Raw genomic sequence first — 17,237 nt, forward strand, 5'->3', positions numbered from 1 at the left:
TATTTTGTTATCAGCTGCTGTTGCACCCCCTTCTAACTTTCCCCCACTACCTGCTCAGCCCTCCCTCCCAAGCATACCTACACTGATGCTATGCCAGAGCTGCATGAGTACTACGTTCCTCCTGACTACTCCCACTTCCTTTTAACCCCCCGAAGAGGAAATTAATATCTGCATGAAAAACTTCTTGTACTTTGCAAACTACCTATTGAGTGATTGTGTCAAGCTTGATTGAGATTTGAAACGACCATGGCTGCATTTTTCTTGCTTTTGTTGTTTCTGCTTTGTTTGTTCTTCTTATAGTCGTTTTTGTTTTATTTTTGTCTGAAAAAAAAAGAGAATAAGCCTTGAAAACAGTTCTGTCGCCTTTTTGAGGAACTTTGTTTTTGTATTTTCTCAGCAGAACTAGCTCCCCTGAATTATGTATTTATTCCCCCTTTTCCCTAAAGATGTAGCTATATACACACAAATGCATTGAGTGACATCTACGCACCCCTCCTCCTCATCTGTTTTTGTATGCAGAATATGGATGTCCTGTTGTTGCTGTCCTTCATACACTGCCTGGCTCATTTCAAGAGGGAAACCGACAATTAATGAGCCCTATATAAACCCAAGACATCTTGAAAAAACAAGATGGGACCATTTTGTATTGATGACATATCAGACATTGTCTTTTTTCCCCTCAAAGTTGGAATGACTCCCCATTTTCTTTTATCAACCATTTCTTTTTCTTTTGGAGTTTAGACGAACTGGTTATCTAAATTTACATTTTTACGCCTTGCAAATACATAAAAGCTCCACCCTCAGAGTATTTTTGTCTATGTTGTTGTACAGGGACATGCAATATTTGCAAAAAAAGATAATTATAATCTTAAAATCAATGTGCCAAAAGTAACAATGCTGTGTAAATGACCTCTTATATATGTGTGAATATTGGCTGTTCCTCTTTTCTATCCATTGGAATATTGGCTGCTCGGGTTGGAGACTCCTTACAGAGACTTGCCACTACAGGAATTCTTTATTTGGGACTTTTCTCTCTCCTCTGATGAAAGGCACCAACAGCTGGCAGTGGTACACCACCACTCAATAAACCAAATCAGAAAGACTCCGAATTCTCCTCGTTTCCCCCACTTTGTTTGCCAAATTCAATTTACCTCAACATCGCCTGGCACTGAGAAGCAACAAAAGAGAGGCAAAGGGGAGATCTGCTCTGAAGGCTACTGTAGAGGAAGAAGATGAAAAAAGAGATGTTCAAATGAGCCTTCTCTGGACCAAGGAGAGTGTAGTGCAGATGTTTGAGGGTAAGCAAGGAAATTATTTGTCATTTGTCAGAGGCCGTGCTTCACTGAATAACTGTTTTGTTCTGGAAATTCAAGGTGGTTTATTACTCATAGAGATTCTGATGTACGCATCAGTCGCGAATGGACATGACATTTTTGCAGTTAGATTTAATGTGAATGTGAAAGCAGTTTTCAGTCCAAATGGAATCAGTAATCTTGTAAATGAAGGAAAGCATGTCTTTGCAATAGCTCCACATGGGAATCTTACTTCTATCTTACCTGAAATGGTAATTCAAACAGTAATTTTTCTTAACATTCTCATGTAATTTATTTCTTAACACTGCCATATTTAGTAAGTTGCACCACTGGTGTATTCAGTCTCTGATTATTTTGGTTCATTTTTCACATACAATCTAAATATAACTCCTTTCTTTTATATGTTGTCTGTAATTTTCACCTCATTTTTAATGGGTCGACATTTTGGCAGAAAATGTTGTCAAAATCAAGGCCAAATAAGGGCACAAATTGAAAAAAACCAAATGTATTGGTACTATCTGATCCAGTGTATTCCCAGGCCGTTTATATTAATTACTTTGGGGTAATTCACTGCCTCACTGCCCTGAAATAAATCCACCTTAAGATGGACCTTATAATCATGTTTAATTGCCTATAAAATTTTTTGATTTTATATAATAAAGGAATTTCAGGAGAAATGCAGAGCCCCTTCAACTAGTTAGAAGAGTATCTTTTACAAAAATGTACTCAAACAGTAGGCCTATATTTTCTCTCTTTTTTGAACGTTAAATATTATTTTTACATGTAGCAGTAATTACATGAGACTTCATGGGGATGTGCAGGCAAATTGAAGCTTGATTTAAAAACAGGCCTTGTCACACTGGAAATGGTAATTCTGACGCACAGGTGATGTTAATTGATTGCTTGCATATGGCAAGATTCATAATCAATCTTTCTCTGTCTCTTCTTTCTCTCCTCTCTGCCATGATCCTTTGTTTCTTTTCTCCAGTGTATCAGGGTTAGGACCAAGACAAGCTGCTGATGGGAAGCTCCACATGGGCTGCAAGCCCATTTAGTCTGCCTTCTCTCATTTCTGCCTATTGTCAAATTGAATGTACTTCTATGAGTTCGTAGTTTCTTTATTTTTTTTTTTCTCCTTTTTGTTTTTAAAATGTGCCACTGTTGAGCTGCCTCATGTTAATGGTGCTAGGAAAGCTGACAATTGTTTTGTTTTCTTTTTTTTCCCCTCTTTTTTGGGTTTGGTTTTTTTGTGTTCCCAGAGTTAACAAAAAAAGAAATGCAAAATAGATTAGGTACCTAACCCTCTTTATGAATGTATATTATAATGTTATGTTTGATGTATTCACTTCATGATTCTTTGACAATGATTGGAATTACTTTTGCTCTTTTCATTAAAAGATTACCGAGCTTTATATATACTGTCTAGAGTTGTTACCAGAAGGAATCTTAATGAACTCTTGACACTACAAAATCTTGTATATTTTTTGTGTGCCAATTTGTAACATATTTTGTAAGTGTATATTTTTCTTAGAAAGTGCTGTGAAGTATTTGTGTGTGTGAGTAACCTTTTATGCGCCTCTATGGGCAGTGGAAAGGATATACAATGACAAGTTTCTGGTTTTAAAAACCAAAATATGAAAGTATCAACAGAAAACTAGAAATATTTACATTTTGTTGGGAGTTTTGTAATAAGACCATGATCTTGTTGTGAGAGTGTTGTGTTACTGTGCAAAACACAAATAAGCAAAGAAAAAAAATGAAAACTTGGAAAAAAATATAATTTGTGAACAATTTGCTGTTTTATAGATTTTCATGTAAATTATTTGAGTATTATTTTGTTTTTTGTTTTGTTGTAACTGTTGCAAAGGTTTTAAATATTTGTGATCAAGCCTGTATGGTGATAATGTAATATTGGTAACTTGCTGAGTTTTGTAATAATGTTTATGGAGTAAATATACAAATTAAAATAAGATTTTGAATGCTGCTTTCTGAAGAGAGTTGGGTTGTGTTTTTTGCCGCCCACCCTTTGCTGTAGCCAGTAACTACAGTAATAACAGTAAACATAAAATCTCCATGCCATTAATTTCTCTGCAAACTAATCTAATCCTAAATCCATTCGATTACAAAAGGTTATGGCATGCAGTTTTGTGAAAACAATTAATATCACAAACAGCTCACTGAGATGTCAGGAGTGAATTGTAAGTTCAAGTATCATATCTGTTACCCCCCCCTTAGCGGTACTACTAGAACAATAGTGATAGGGAAGCATATAATCTGTTATATCCAGGGTTTGGTCTTGCCACAAAATGTGTAAGCATAAATACACCCCTAACAATTCCAATTAGTCTGTCCCTATTTGTTACATTGGAAGATTCTTAGACGAAAGGCATTTTAATGTCTGCACACGTCTGGCTTTGGTTCATGTTATTTTAATGTCATGTCTAATTAGCGCTCAGGGTCAGGCATTGCTAGAGTGACTGCTCATCCATAACTCCGAGCTGGGCTGCAGTGGTCCACACTGCAACTCATTCTGGCGTGCTTAATTGGAGCTGGAGATACTGTCTCAGACCATAAACAGATCCTGTGATGTATGCCTCCAAAATTGTCAGGTGGTATTAGTATTGTTTTTGTTCTTTAGTCACCCATAGCAGATAAGGCAGCAAGCAAATTATAAGATGGATTGTCCAATGCAATGGATGAGGTATACCTGTGGTAATTAAATTAGATCCTAGTTGTTTTGTCAGTGCTCACATTGCGTAGACAGTCATAGGTGGCTCTCTCATTAGGACAGTTGTTTGTGTGTATGTTTTTTATCATTATGGAGAAGATTATAAATGAACAGAATCAGTAGGTCTGTTTCAGTAATGTTTTATAATGTAGACATGTACTTATTTTGTCAAGTCACAAGAACCTATTAACAAAACAATTACCCAAACATACTTTTTGTTTGGCTGGCAGGCTTGTTCTAAAAGAAAGAAACATTTAAATACAAGCTTTTACAGACTGGCATTTTACTAATCCCAGGCAAATCCTTTTTTGTGTGCTAGAACAGCATCTTTAAGGCACTACAGAGGCTTTTCAACCACTGCCCAATAGCTTCTTGTAGCTTTCCTGACAGTTGTGTATTTTCTGTGTGGTTTTTTTTCAAAACACTGTCTGTGATAGCTGCAACTATGGTTGCTAGCTAGTTTTCTGCACATTGGTTTAAAAATGGCCTGTAAGTAGATGCCACCCACTGCCAAAGGGTCACCACTGTGTCTCTGCTGGCAAGCTGATGTATCAATACTGTCCCACCTCCACCCACACAAAAGTCCTGGGCCTGCTATAAGCCTGTGGTCTTCCTATAAAAAAATCTATAGTTCCTCTATTTTTTTCCATGATAATTTTAATGATTAAGGTAAATTAATGCTAACCCCCTGCCTTTGACTTGGTACAATGCTTTTTCTGAATTCTACAGACATGCTGGATGTTTTGACTTATCTTGACCTGAATTTTTGTTACCTTGCTTTTTTTTAATGTATGAAGACAGGGAAAAGTGTGGGATAGTGTTTGTTAATTAATATCAATATCTCAATTTAGTTCATTTTAGTTCAACATGTAATTACAAATATAATAAGTCACATGCTGTACTATGCATATGTCAGTCTCCTTCAGATACAATTACTGTGTACTGCCACAGAGTTACTGTATTTTTCTCTATTTCTCTATTTTTTTATCTGTTCAAAGAAAATAATACTTTTACGAATGACTAATAACAATTATTCATTCACGTTGCTGACAAAATACAAAGCAACAACTGACAGAGGGTAAGACATTAAGTTAGTAACATAGTAGGTAATTGACTTAGCAATGTTCTGGCAATGTTTTTCAGTGTTTGAAACCACAGAGGAAGCTAAGCCTCAATGGCAAAAACATTCATTTGCAATGTAGTTTTATGCACTGAAATGCCGTTTAAAGTTGAGTAATTTTACTATCTTCTTGATTTTATAAGGGATAAATTTGGAGGTGTGGCATTTTCTTTTTTTCTTTTTTTAATTCTGTTTTAAGATAATCTCCCAAACTTCTGTCATACAATTTGGGGGTTATCATTAATGTACATCACGCATACTGTGTTCAGTCTTTTATTTTTTCTTTTTGATGTGCCTTGCTAAATTGTCCATCCTCTGACAGTGTGTTGTAAGCAGTGCTAGATGCTGTGCCTGTAGATGTGAGAAGAGGCTACCATGAATACATCTCTTTTGATGACAGAGTAGGAATATCCTATTCATCAACGACCATGGCATCACCACTGGTTGTACAGCACTGGAGACTGTGGGATGAAATAAGGAATTAACATAGTCAAACAGGATTTTAGTTATTGCACTTTTTCCATTGCCATTTGATAATCACTATCAGACATTTTGTCAGCGTCCTTATCATAGAAGTAGTTAATCCAGTTTTCACCATTTGCTGTTGCCTTTGTTAAACAAGAGAAAAGTTTACCGTTTTAAAAAACACTGGACAACAAATGGTGAAAATTGGATTAAATATAACCATGATAATGACATAATACTTTTAAATACTAATACAAAATATATTAGTTTCTGCTACTGGATAAATCCCACGAATGATTCTGTACATAAAACAGATGATTTTATTAAAAGCCTCCAAATGATAATTTATGCTGACCATTTAAGTACACTGCTGTGCCCAGACTTTACAGATATTTGTCCTCCAGCCTGGATTCTGCGGAGGGTAAGAGTATTTGCCTTTACAACCGCATCGTGACGCTACAGCTGAACAGTGGCACACTGTCCAACACAAACATCCTTTTTTGCTGCTACTCCTCTCAGACCCTGAGCTGAGTCTTTCAGGCAGCTTATCGGGCTGCGTATGAAGCAACCCCCCCCCCCTCCGCCCGCCTCCTTTGTCGCGATAGGCAGCCGCAAACTCAAACCATTTAGCTTGTGTTGGTGACCCATGGTTAGTGCGGTGCCTGTGTCTACCTGGGAGGTTAAACTCAGGGAAAAACGTCGTGATTTCTCAGTTTCCGGAAGATCATTGTAGCCTTCCTAAAAGAAAGAAAATGGAATCCTGAAATCGCACTTAGCTAAACAGTCAAGCGTTTTTCAGAGAGTATTATAAGAACAACTGGGCAGAACGATTACATTGCTTCTAACATCAGTGAACAGGTAATGTACCAATGATTTGGTGACAGATGTGTATTCATTCTGATCACCTTTATTTTCATTTGCTAGCTAATTTTAGCTTGTTTGCTCTGGTTAGGTACTGGTTGGAACGTCATTGATTGACGTCGTTTGCTTAGCTAGCCTGCGGTGATGCTAACAGTAGCGTCAATGTTTTTTTAATGACATCCTCGTGTTTTGTTTGTGAATCTTTAGTAAAAGTAAGGGGGAAAAAAGTCCATTTCAAGCCATGTTTCCTGGCATCAGAGATATTTGTTGTAAATTAGTGTTTACGTCAAGTTAATGTAACGGAGGACACCTACCAAGAAGTTACTGGCTAAGTTAGCGTTAGCTGATGTTGGAGTTCCCGTTGGAAGTGGGAGTAGCTAGCCATTTGGCTGGCTAGTTAACATGGAAGCTATCTAGCTTTAGCATGGTGAAAGCTCAACATAACTGAGGTTATTTGGTCGTCTAAGCTTGTTTTGAGTAAGTAGTGTAAATGGTATCAGGCTCAACACATAACCAGTTCTTTAATTTGCTTTTTACACATATTATAATAAATATAGTGGTTTCTCTTTTGTAGCCAGCAGTGGTTGAAGTTGACAGTGTTAGCAGCCGTGAACGATGCTAATAGTTGTTAGCTAGCGTAAACTAAGCTAGATGATGCCATTTTGTTTTTATCTCGACTTTGACCAACACATTGCTTTCCCATGGGGCTTAAAAACACACAAAACATCAAATTATTCGAGTTAATTATAGCTATCAATCGGTCACATTTTCTAACGTGTTCAGGTAAAGTGCGTTTTACGTTACGGTAAACGCAGCGGCTGAGCTAGCTAGTATTGCGTTAGTAGTAGGTTGTCAGTTTGCTTTTCAACCAGTGGACCTAAAGCTTGTTAATAACTTATGGATCGATGTTCCCCTCAAATATTGAGTATGATGCATTGTGATGCTGTATTTTGACCTGGGTTTTCTCTTCATGACAGTTTCGCTGCCTGGTTGATAGTAATGCACTGATTCGGCCATTGCATTCAACATAGATAAATGGAAATGCCTAAAGCTGTCAAATAAAATGTTTTCATGTATCTTTGGTAGTGAATCCCTTTTGCGTAATCCTATTCTACATCTGAGGAGTCTTACTACCTTAACTCCTCTAAACTGGATGTAGAGTCAACTAGTTTGGTATATCCATCTGCTCTTGATATACAGCTAAACTTTTTTTCTTTTTTGCTGCAGCAACTAGATCCTGCTGGAGATTGGAGAACATCCCTCGACCTCCCTCCCTTCTGAATCAATGGAAGGGTCTGACAGTCAAGAGCAGAGTGGCAGTGACCAGCCAGAGTCACAGCGCAGACGGCAGCTGGACCGCCTGGACAGGGAGGAGGCCTTCTACCAGTTTGTCAACAATCTCAGTGATGAGGACTATCGTCTCATGAGAGACAACAATCTCTTGGGCACCCCAGGTAATAATCCTTTAATCAAATTACAGTAGTCTATAGTCTTGTGAAAATAATAAGTGACTGTGGAAATGTTTGTATGATTTTAAGCAACTCAAAAGGTAATTAGTTTTATTTTAAAACAGATAGGGCTGGGTATCCAGTACTCAGTGTGTTGCAGGTAGTAATAAATGAAATGTGATAATGATAAAATGATACCTAGTGAGGTCACACAGATGCCTGTAGGAAAGTTTCAGCAGCTGATCCTAAGCGTGTGCAGTAGTTAGTTTCACTGGTGCTTTTTGGTTACTTTTAATGATTAAATCCTCACTATCATTTTATTGTCTCCCTTTCCATGCTAACTGAGCTGTACCAAATTCCATTCCTCCCTTTCAAAGTTTCAAAATGTAATTAGAAAGATTATTTTAAAAGTGCTATTATAGGTTTAGAACAACTTAAATCATGAAATTTAGAATTAGGTTAATAATCTGTGGCTTATTCAAGGCTTTTATGTGCACTGTATGTATATACCGGTGCTTCACATTAAACATCATATAGCAGGGCTAATAAGTAGGCTACAGTGCCTTTTGAATAAAGTAGGGATTCAGAACGAATGATTCACATCTGGTTTAGAAAAAGTGAACATGCTCCTTGTACTTAATGGGGAAACTAAACCATATTAGCTGTTATGTCATTGTGCTGTGATGTCACATAAACTATACTTCAACCCACCTACTCCAGTGTTGTAAGTTGATAAATTATAAAGTTTTATATTCTGAATATAAGATTGTTAAATGTTTTTGGTGTAGAGGACTTTCAAACATGCAAGAATTTATTTGATGTTGCTACTGCTTCAAAAGTACTGGTCATCAAAATTTCTATTATAAGCTAACAGTTTGCAGGCATGCCTTTGCAAATGTATTATTTTTTTTATGACTATTTGGTAAAATCTATGTCCTTCTCCATCTTCACACATTTCCTACTTCCCAGTAGAATGAGAAGTTATAATGAAAGTTAAGCTTAGGTACCTTTAGTTTTGGATTTGTCATTCTGCTCAAAATGCAACACCGTACGGACTATTTAAGACGCCCAATCCGTTTCTGTCCCAGGATAGTGGGAGGGGGAATGTAAGTTTGGAACATCCTTTAGTGGAGCACCCTGCAAAGGAGAGGGCATTGAATGGACAGTGGCATGCCCTGGTAAGTCTGGAGGTTTTCAGTATTGTCCTGTTGATGTGTTCAAAGACAAACAAACAAACAGATCTATGGGCCAATAGAGTACAAAAAATTAAACACCAGTTCTTTTCTGACATATGTACAACATTTCTACGGTATAGTACGAGATTTTTTTTTTTTTTTTTAATTCTTTAGTTCTCTACCTGCCATGTAGTTGCTACAGTGCGTCCATCTACCGATTTTCCTCTTTTTGTGCATTAAATTCGAAAATGTGTGTTCTTACTGTAGGGAGTTAAACTGTCAATTCCTCCCAACCACCTGCAATGTCTTTCTCCCAGTTTACGCTTGTGGTCAGACTTGTGAAGAGGAACTAAAGACTTGATAATCTTCCGGAAATTAATGTGTAGATTGCCTTTTGTGTAGACTTTTATTCTGTTTTGTAATGTCTCTTTCAGGAGAGGTAACGGAGGACGAGCTGTTTAATAGACTTCAGCAAATCAAAGATGGTCCAGAGCAGCAGAATAACACCCCTAGTACTGAAACTGGAGAAGATCCAGTTGGTAAGTTTGCCGTTTTATATATATTTTTTTTCTCTTTTATGGCTGTGTGATCTACTGTCAAATTCAGACACTGATTTGTCACTTATTTTTACTCTGCTAATTTTCAGCACAACCAGAAAGCTCTGAGGATCCTGCCAGTGGGGATAGTCTCCTGGACTGGCTGAACACAGTGAGGCGCACAGGCAACACAACCAGAACTGGTCATCGTGGAAACCAGTCATGGCGGGCAGTAAGCCAGACCAACCCAAACAGCGGCGATTTTCGCTTCAGCCTTGAAATCAGTGTTAACCGTAACCTGGCTGAACAGCAGGCAGCTGCCGAAGGGGAACAGGTGTCTCCAGAGGAATCTTCAGAGGGTCAAGAAGTGGTGACAAATGCTGAACCGCAGGTCCCCATGGAGACAGAAGTGGTGGAAGAACCAGTTGTAGAGGAGTTGGCTGTCATAGTGGAACCAGAGCCTGAACTAGAAGAAGTTGTTTCACAAGAGATTTTAGGAGAACCGCCAAGCTCACCTGCTGCCCTGCCAGTACCACCCCCACTTTCTCCTTCTCCGCGCAGAGGACAAAGGAGAGCCCGGAGCCGCAGTCCAGAACTACGCAGGACCAGGGCCCGTACAGCCAGGAGCCGCTCCCCTCTCAGTTTGGATCAGCTGGATGGTCTCACTAATCCACGTCAGGCTCACAGCTCTCTAGGACCTAACACTGCCACCAGTTCGCCCCCTGTGCCTCAAGTGGAGGGCAGTTCACGGACTCGGCAACATGTTCTTTCCAGGCAAAGCACTGTTGACAATGATGTACAGCCATCTAGGGTTGGTGCAGAATCGGTCCCAGAGGCCCAAAACGTCGAATCTCAGGAAGGAGAAGCTGCTGGGGGAGAAGGGGGTGGAGAAGGGGGTGGAGAAGGGGGTGCAGCAGGGCGCCGTCCCCCTACTATTATGCTTGATCTCCAGGTGCGTCGTGTGCGTCCTGGCGAATATCGGCAAAGAGACAGCATTGCCAGTCGTACCCGCTCGCGTTCTCAGAACTCAAACAACACATTTCTTTATGAGAGTGAGCGTGGTGGATTTCGTAGGACTTTCTCACGCTCTGAGCGTGCTGGTGTGAGGACCTATGTCAGCACTATTCGCATCCCTATCCGAAGAATCTCTGATGCAGGTTTGGGAGAGGCAACCTCAATGGCTCTCCAATCTATGATTAGGCAGATTATGACTGGTTTTGGTGAACTTGGCTACCTCATGGATTCAGACTCTGATTCTTCAGATTCAAACCGTGGAGCCAACACACCTACGGATCTGGGTGAAAACCTCAACAACTCAGATGCTACTCCTGCTGCTGCTCCTGCCGCTGATGTTGATGAACCACCTGTGGCTGCTGGAGTCAGAGCAAGGACAGCTGAGACTGATATAGCTGAGGGCCTCGCCACTGGTCCACCTGCCTCTGGTGGCAGGGCTAGACCTAGACCACCTATCAGCCTAGAGGAGCCTAGCTCACTGCCCTTCCTGCGGCTCGCCCACTTCTTCCTCCTAAATGATGATGACGAGGACCAGCCCCAAGGGCTGACTAAAGAGCAGATTGACAACCTCTCCATGCGCAACTTTGGTGAGAGTGATGCCTTGAAGACTTGCAGTGTCTGCATAACAGAATATGCAGAAGGTAACAAGCTACGTAAGCTGCCCTGCTCTCATGAATACCATGTGCACTGCATTGATCGCTGGCTGTCTGAAAACTCCACTTGCCCTATCTGTCGCAGGGCTGTCTTGGTATCAGCCAATCGAGAGAGTGTGGTGTAGCTCATTACAAACTACAGGCCTTTTGTCTCAACTAAATAATCTAATACCCCAAGTCCATGAGAGGCTTTTGAGGAAATGTGTCTCCACTGTTGAAATGTATTTCCTTCATACCATTTGTGAGTTTGATCATAATGCAGTTGCAGGTTTGATTATGAGGTGCTCCATACAGTGACATCGGGACATATTCACTCTCTAGTAAGACATTTATTAATGCAGTCCAAAGTTAGACACAAGCAATGCATGCTGTTTTAATCAACCTGTAGTGACCAAGCAGTTTTTTACACTGCGTCAAGCCATGCGCACAAGCATATCTGTATCTCATAAAGAATCCCTTGGTTATAAATGCTGCACACCTGCAGGTAGTTCAGGCACTTCAAATCTGCTCTTTTGTATTAGCTCCTAAATGGCGCCTTTATATACCATAAGTTGGGTAATGGTACAATTCTTAGTTACACCAGTTCAAAGTATTAGCTGTAAATAAGCTTGTAAAAATAATTTTGAATCATACTTTGTATCATTGAATTGGTTCTGGATAGTTAATGACCTCATCAAAATTAGGGTAGTGTTGGCCGCAAATACTCTATCATCGCATCTCTAAATTTGGTGTTAAACAAATAGGCGATATCAGTGTAAACAGCAGAATTATTTAGAGATTCTGATGTCCAAAGGATGTAGGACATTAATTGGTTTGCCATTTACAGTGTGACTTGTACTTTCCTTTTTTTTTTGTTAACCTGAAAGAAACAAACTACTATTTTGGAGTGGCATATACCATGAAAATTCTCAGTGTGCGCTGAATTGTTTAAAAAAAAAAAAAATTGTACAGTAATAAGGGAAAGATAAATTCAGCTAGGTTACTTTTGCAAAGCACAAGTTTATTTTGGACTCATAACATCCTTATTTTCATGATCATTAAAATGATTGGGTAGAAAAATTAGGGATGTCTCAATATTGGTAGTAGATTGGAGTTGATATCAAGTTGTTGGCATGTGAATTTCCCCACCTCAAAAATATTATACTAACAGGCATGGCATTTCGGAAATTTAAATATATTTGCTTTAGATTTTTCCCCACATGTAAAAGGAAATTTACTTTTTAATGTAGAACAACTTCACAATCCTTTTGTGCTGACATCCATTAGCTACTGGTCTGATGTTTAATTTTGCCTCTAACATGCTGGATTGTCTGTATTAATTGACTGTTGAATTAAGTTCTTTAAGCTGGTATTGGCATAAAGTGAAATGACCAGAAATCGACCTTAACTGAAATGTAGACTTGCCTTCTCAACTCCACCTCATTGTACAAGTGACAAGTTATTAATCCAAAGGGTTGGGTGTTGGGACATTTACTAGGTCTGCAAATAAATCACATCATTGTCTTAGTAAGGCTCCAGTAGAAAGTCAGGACGCTCGGCCACTGTGCTCTCCTCCTGCCTCACGAGCACATGCTCCATATCAGTGTGCAATACATGCAAAGGTGAAAGTAGGGGATTACAAACCATGATATAAAGGTATGCTATTCTTAAAAACTGTTGTTAATGGCTAAAATCTTAAATGAAGACTTATGATGTTTTAAAATGTGTTTAAGTTCTTTTTATTTTATTTAGAAGTTCTGTAGGTTTTGATAGCACTGTTGATGAACAGGAACACTGGCTGAAGGAAGAAAAGGGCATTGCTATTAATGCCATCCTGCCACGTGTCTTGTTTTGCTGTTTGATGTCTTTACCACAATTATTACTTCCCTTCTTGGGACAAAGTTTGAATGCGAGACGTTGTCATTGATGAAAACCATAAACATGTAAATGAAATGTATGTTCCCTCTTAGGCCATGCTTTAGTTTTGGCCTTGTTCTGTGACCCACCCAGTGCAGTATGTTAACTGGGTGTTAAATGAAACTAACCGCTGAATTAAACAAGTTGTTATGCTACAAAATGCATTGCCGTCATGCATTCTGTACTCTAACTCTGCTGTTTGATCATTTTTTGCTGCATCCAGATGCACACATTGCTAGTTAATACCTTTATATATTAAACAGTCTAAATATTATTTTATTTTTACGTTTACTTTAATCTGTATTTGTTTATTTTTTCATGCTAGTCCACTTTCTTAAAATGTCATTTATTACATGGTCCTTTAAAGCTGATCCTAACAACTTTGAATGATGAGCATGGTGATGGTGTGAAGAGCAAGTAGAAGAGGTGATGTTGGTGTTCCCGTCCCACCAGTGTTAATAGTATTAGATCATACTCACTGTACTCCACATTCATTTGACTAAAAATACACTCAGAGACCACTTTATTAGGTACACCTGTCCAACAATACAACAACTCTGCTATAACTTGTACCCCATTAAGTTTATAAATCCTTTTTCAGGTGTCAGTGTTTGTGCACATTGTCAGAAATGTGAATTCTATTCTGTTTTTATTACTAAGGTCATAGTTAAAGGTGTTGTTACTGGACTACATTATATGTCTAGGTTTTTTAAGTGTGTTTTTTGTCCTTCCCGGTTACATACTGTACATGGGGGGGCAGAATATTAGAAACATCTGTGATTATAATGCAGCCCAGTACAACACCATCACTAACTATGACCTAAACGCCAAAACAATTTAAAGAACGTCTCTGTGAGTGTAAAAAAAAATCAATATCATAAAATAGCAGTACAGTTCTGTTGGACTGCATTAAGGCTGCAGGGATGCAGCTAATGTAGTGGCCACTGAGTGTATGTGTCATCAGATTTAATGCATTTGACCACCTGCTCTTGGGAAGGAAGTGATAATCCTAGCACCCCAACAGGTAGGATTTGTGAAAATCCCCATTCACGTGGTAGAATAGCGGGGTTTGACAAGCTCCTGGACAAGAATGGCCATTAAATGGCCAATAATCCAACTTTTAAACACGTGAAACTAAAAGCACGAAACTAACGCTGTAGTCCCAGAACCCTGGGGGATCGGAACATAACAAACCGCACTCAGGGATTTTTTTTTTTTTTTTTTTTGACGTTGCAGCACCAAGCACAGAGACCGGTAAAGCCTGGTAGACTGCAGTTAACAGTCCACGGCGGAACAAACAAGGAAGTGTCGGCGTCAGACCACGGTAAGGATGGCGCTTCGAGCTGCTGGGAGCCGCCTGTCGCATTTTCGGGGGAACTGTCTCAAGGTAATTTGTGTCATTATCTGCTGATTTGAGGAACCGCCAACGTTACACCTGTTCTCACTACCTTTCCCCCGGCGTCTAAGTTTGTCGGGACTGACACGGCTCAGACCCTCCTTTCTAGCTAACGAGCTAAATCACTGCCTTGAGCGACAGAATCGCGAGATTGCTGATTTTTCTCAATCTACAATTGTGGACTGAAGGCATCTGTTTGCTACAGCGCTGCAAGGATTCATCAATATCTAGCTAGTCGGCGTAAGCACACTGACCTTTCAGGTGCTTATGGTATGCGGCCCACCTTCGCCCACATGCGGCGCTGTTGGTACTGAACTAAATTGCTACCCCCTGTGTTAATTTTGGCAACATCAGTAAAGCCTTGAATGTACTCGTCTCCCCTCTTTTCAGATCGTCTCCATTCCATCACTTGGAGTTGTCAAATTCAAAAGGACCTGCCCAGTGGAAGTGAGCCACCTGGACCATTTGGTTCTCACGGTGAAAAGTGTACCAGACACCGTCACCTTTTACACCTCAGTCCTTGGCATGGAGCTCATCACTTTTAAGGTATGACAGGTGCTTTGCACATTAAATGTGTTATTATTTAGTAGTAGTCGGAGTACTTAAGTATTGCTAGTTCATTCTAAATACCCGTCAAGCATTCATTAGATTCATAACAATTATTTACCGATGTATCTATTTAATTGATTAATAATACCAAACATGTAAGCATCGTCAATATATTTGCCTTTGCCTTTCCCCCACATGTAAAAGGAGAGTTACTTTTCAATGAACAACAATGATTTCACATAATTTTGTGCTGCCATCCATTAGCTATTGATCCACTGCAGATTGTGTGTAATTACTGACTGATAAATTCAAGCTGCCATTGGCCTAGAGTGAAAATGTCCAGAGACTGACTTAAAATTAAATGTGGACTTGCCTTCACGACTCAAGCCACAATAGATCTCTTTACCTGCGGGTCCATTCCGATTACAACCTGCCTCACGAGCACATGCTCCATATCTGTGTGCAAAACATGCAAAGGTGAAAGCAGGGGATTACAAACCATGATATAAATCTCTGCTACTTTTTAAGACTGTTGTTAGTGGCTAAAATCTTAAATGAATTCTCGTGACGAGATAGCAAAACGGTAATGTTCAAGAAAAAAGAAATACTCTTGTGCTTTTAGTGTGAGACAAAACCCACTAGATGGCAGGCTTTGATTAAAAGTCAGCCACTCAGACAGTCACTCAAACACTTCTCAGCACCCACACATGTCATCTCTGCATCTTCAAGGGAAACCGTAAGGCTCTGGGTTTCGGGCAGCAGAAGTTTAACCTTCACCAGCTGGGTCAGGAGTTTGAGCCAAAAGCCAAGCATCCGACCTCAGGGTCTGCAGACCTTTGCCTTATCACCAAAACCCCTCTGGCGACAGTAGCTGCACATCTGAAGGTACCTCACCCAATACTTCAGACTGTCTTGAATTGCTAATGTCAATCTTAATCCTGTAAGGTGGCCACCACTTTAAAACAACTTGACCTCTAGTCGACTTTGAATTGTCACATTTCTTTAAGGATTAAGGTGCCACTGTGTCAGTTTCCTCTGTCTCTTCCCCTGTTCAGGTTTGTGGTGTCAATATAGAGGAGGGGCCAGTGGAGAGGAGTGGGGCTGTGGGGACCATCACCTCTTTGTACTTCAGAGATCCAGACAACAATCTCATTGAAGTGTCAAATTATAACCAACCACCATCAGAGGGATCTCCTTGAGACCTCTTTGGCCTTATTTCTGGACACATTAAAATTCATTCAAACTCTGCACCAGCTCTGTCTGTTCGGCCTACTTTGCACAATCACAGTTTCAGTTATGAGGTTCTGAGACCTAAATGACTGTAGTTCAAACAACACATGCACTTAGATTGAGACTTGGGTAGATAACATCAGTTGGCTGCGCAGAGACACTGTTCCTGTGTTGTTCTGCTGACCAGTAGTTGCCATTTTAACTATGTGTGGAAAAAGGCTGTTTTATATTTTGTAATAGCATGAAAGGTGAAAAACACCTGGAAAAGTTTAGCTATATAATCAAATGGGTACTTATGAAGATATGTTTTCTTTCTGAAACTAAAAAGTAATCAAAGGTCATTTCTTTTACTAAAGACTGTTTTTATGCCTTTTATTGACAAAATTTCATTTAATGTTTAGATTATGTTAGCTTTTGCCATGTCTTATACCTTCATGAATATGTTTACTAAAGTTTTCTAGAAATATACTGTACATACAAAAATCCATATGTTTTGGGACTGTTTCTGTTTTATAGCTCTTTTTATATAAAATAACTTGCCCATTTGAATAGAAAAAATACTGATTTCCGTTGCTTGTCAGTTTCATAACCATTTACGGAAATAATATGAATGTTAGTTAATAATCAAGATAAACAGAATTTTCCAATTTACTGTATATAAAAATGACTAAAAGCTCACAGGTTCAGTACAAGACTTGCAGTGGAAATTTAGTGAAAAGGAGATTTTCTCTCTGAGTGCTTCATTGACACTGTTGTGTAGAACCAGGTAAGTCCGTGACGGTGCGTACACATATATGTAAGTATGGGCTGGGATACAGGCAGAATGTGTATATGTAAAATAGACCAAGTGTAT

At 39.3% G+C, this 17,237-nt stretch overlaps 2 protein-coding genes across 4 annotated transcripts; both read left to right on the forward strand.

The window, feature by feature from the left end:
- The first annotated feature begins 6,236 nt into the window (after nucleotides 1–6,236).
- On the forward strand, nucleotides 6,237–14,529 carry rlim (ring finger protein, LIM domain interacting). 2 transcript variants are annotated; one of them, XM_040119950.1, is made up of 5 exons: nucleotides 6,237–6,484; nucleotides 7,715–7,941; nucleotides 9,545–9,649; nucleotides 9,757–11,301; nucleotides 14,446–14,529. In XM_040119950.1, exons 2-5 carry the CDS (start codon nucleotides 7,773–7,775, stop codon nucleotides 14,475–14,477), a joined length of 1,851 nt encoding a protein of 616 aa, XP_039975884.1. In that variant the 5' UTR covers nucleotides 6,237–6,484; nucleotides 7,715–7,772; the 3' UTR covers nucleotides 14,478–14,529. The 2 variants fall into 2 exon arrangements, with proteins under 2 accessions (XP_039975884.1, XP_039975883.1); XM_040119949.1 differs by lacking the exon at nucleotides 14,446–14,529 and having other exon boundaries at nucleotides 9,757–13,399.
- Nucleotides 14,489–16,402, forward strand: glod5 (glyoxalase domain containing 5). Of its 2 annotated transcripts, none has more exons than XM_040119951.1 (4): nucleotides 14,489–14,596; nucleotides 14,996–15,151; nucleotides 15,884–16,039; nucleotides 16,210–16,402. In XM_040119951.1, the coding sequence occupies exons 1-4, from the start codon at nucleotides 14,540–14,542 to the stop codon at nucleotides 16,351–16,353; spliced, it is 513 nt and encodes a 170-aa protein (XP_039975885.1). In that variant the 5' UTR covers nucleotides 14,489–14,539; the 3' UTR covers nucleotides 16,354–16,402. The 2 variants fall into 2 exon arrangements, with proteins under 2 accessions (XP_039975885.1, XP_039975886.1); XM_040119952.1 differs by lacking the exon at nucleotides 14,489–14,596 and adding an exon at nucleotides 14,615–14,875.
- Nucleotides 16,403–17,237: the final 835 nt, after the last annotated feature.

The sequence above is a fragment of the Xiphias gladius genome, chromosome 23, assembly GCF_016859285.1.
Source record: "Xiphias gladius isolate SHS-SW01 ecotype Sanya breed wild chromosome 23, ASM1685928v1, whole genome shotgun sequence".
Taxonomy (NCBI): Eukaryota; Metazoa; Chordata; class Actinopteri; order Istiophoriformes; family Xiphiidae; genus Xiphias; species Xiphias gladius.

Excerpts from the sequence above, each read along its gene's own strand:
- glod5 (XM_040119951.1), top strand. The coding sequence starts at position 14,540 with ATGGCGCTTCGAGCTGCTGGGAGCCGCCTGTCGCATTTTCGGGGGAAC. Across the intron at positions 14,597-14,995 it reads TTCGGGGGAACTGTCTCAAG|ATCGTCTCCATTCCATCACT; the intron begins GTAATTTGTGTC and ends CCCTCTTTTCAG. Across the intron at positions 16,040-16,209 it reads CAGTAGCTGCACATCTGAAG|GTTTGTGGTGTCAATATAGA; the intron begins GTACCTCACCCA and ends TCCCCTGTTCAG.
- rlim (XM_040119949.1), top strand. The coding sequence starts at position 7,773 with ATGGAAGGGTCTGACAGTCAAGAGCAGAGTGGCAGTGACCAGCCAGAG. Across the intron at positions 7,942-9,544 it reads CAATCTCTTGGGCACCCCAG|GAGAGGTAACGGAGGACGAG; the intron begins GTAATAATCCTT and ends TGTCTCTTTCAG. Across the intron at positions 9,650-9,756 it reads AACTGGAGAAGATCCAGTTG|CACAACCAGAAAGCTCTGAG; the intron begins GTAAGTTTGCCG and ends GCTAATTTTCAG.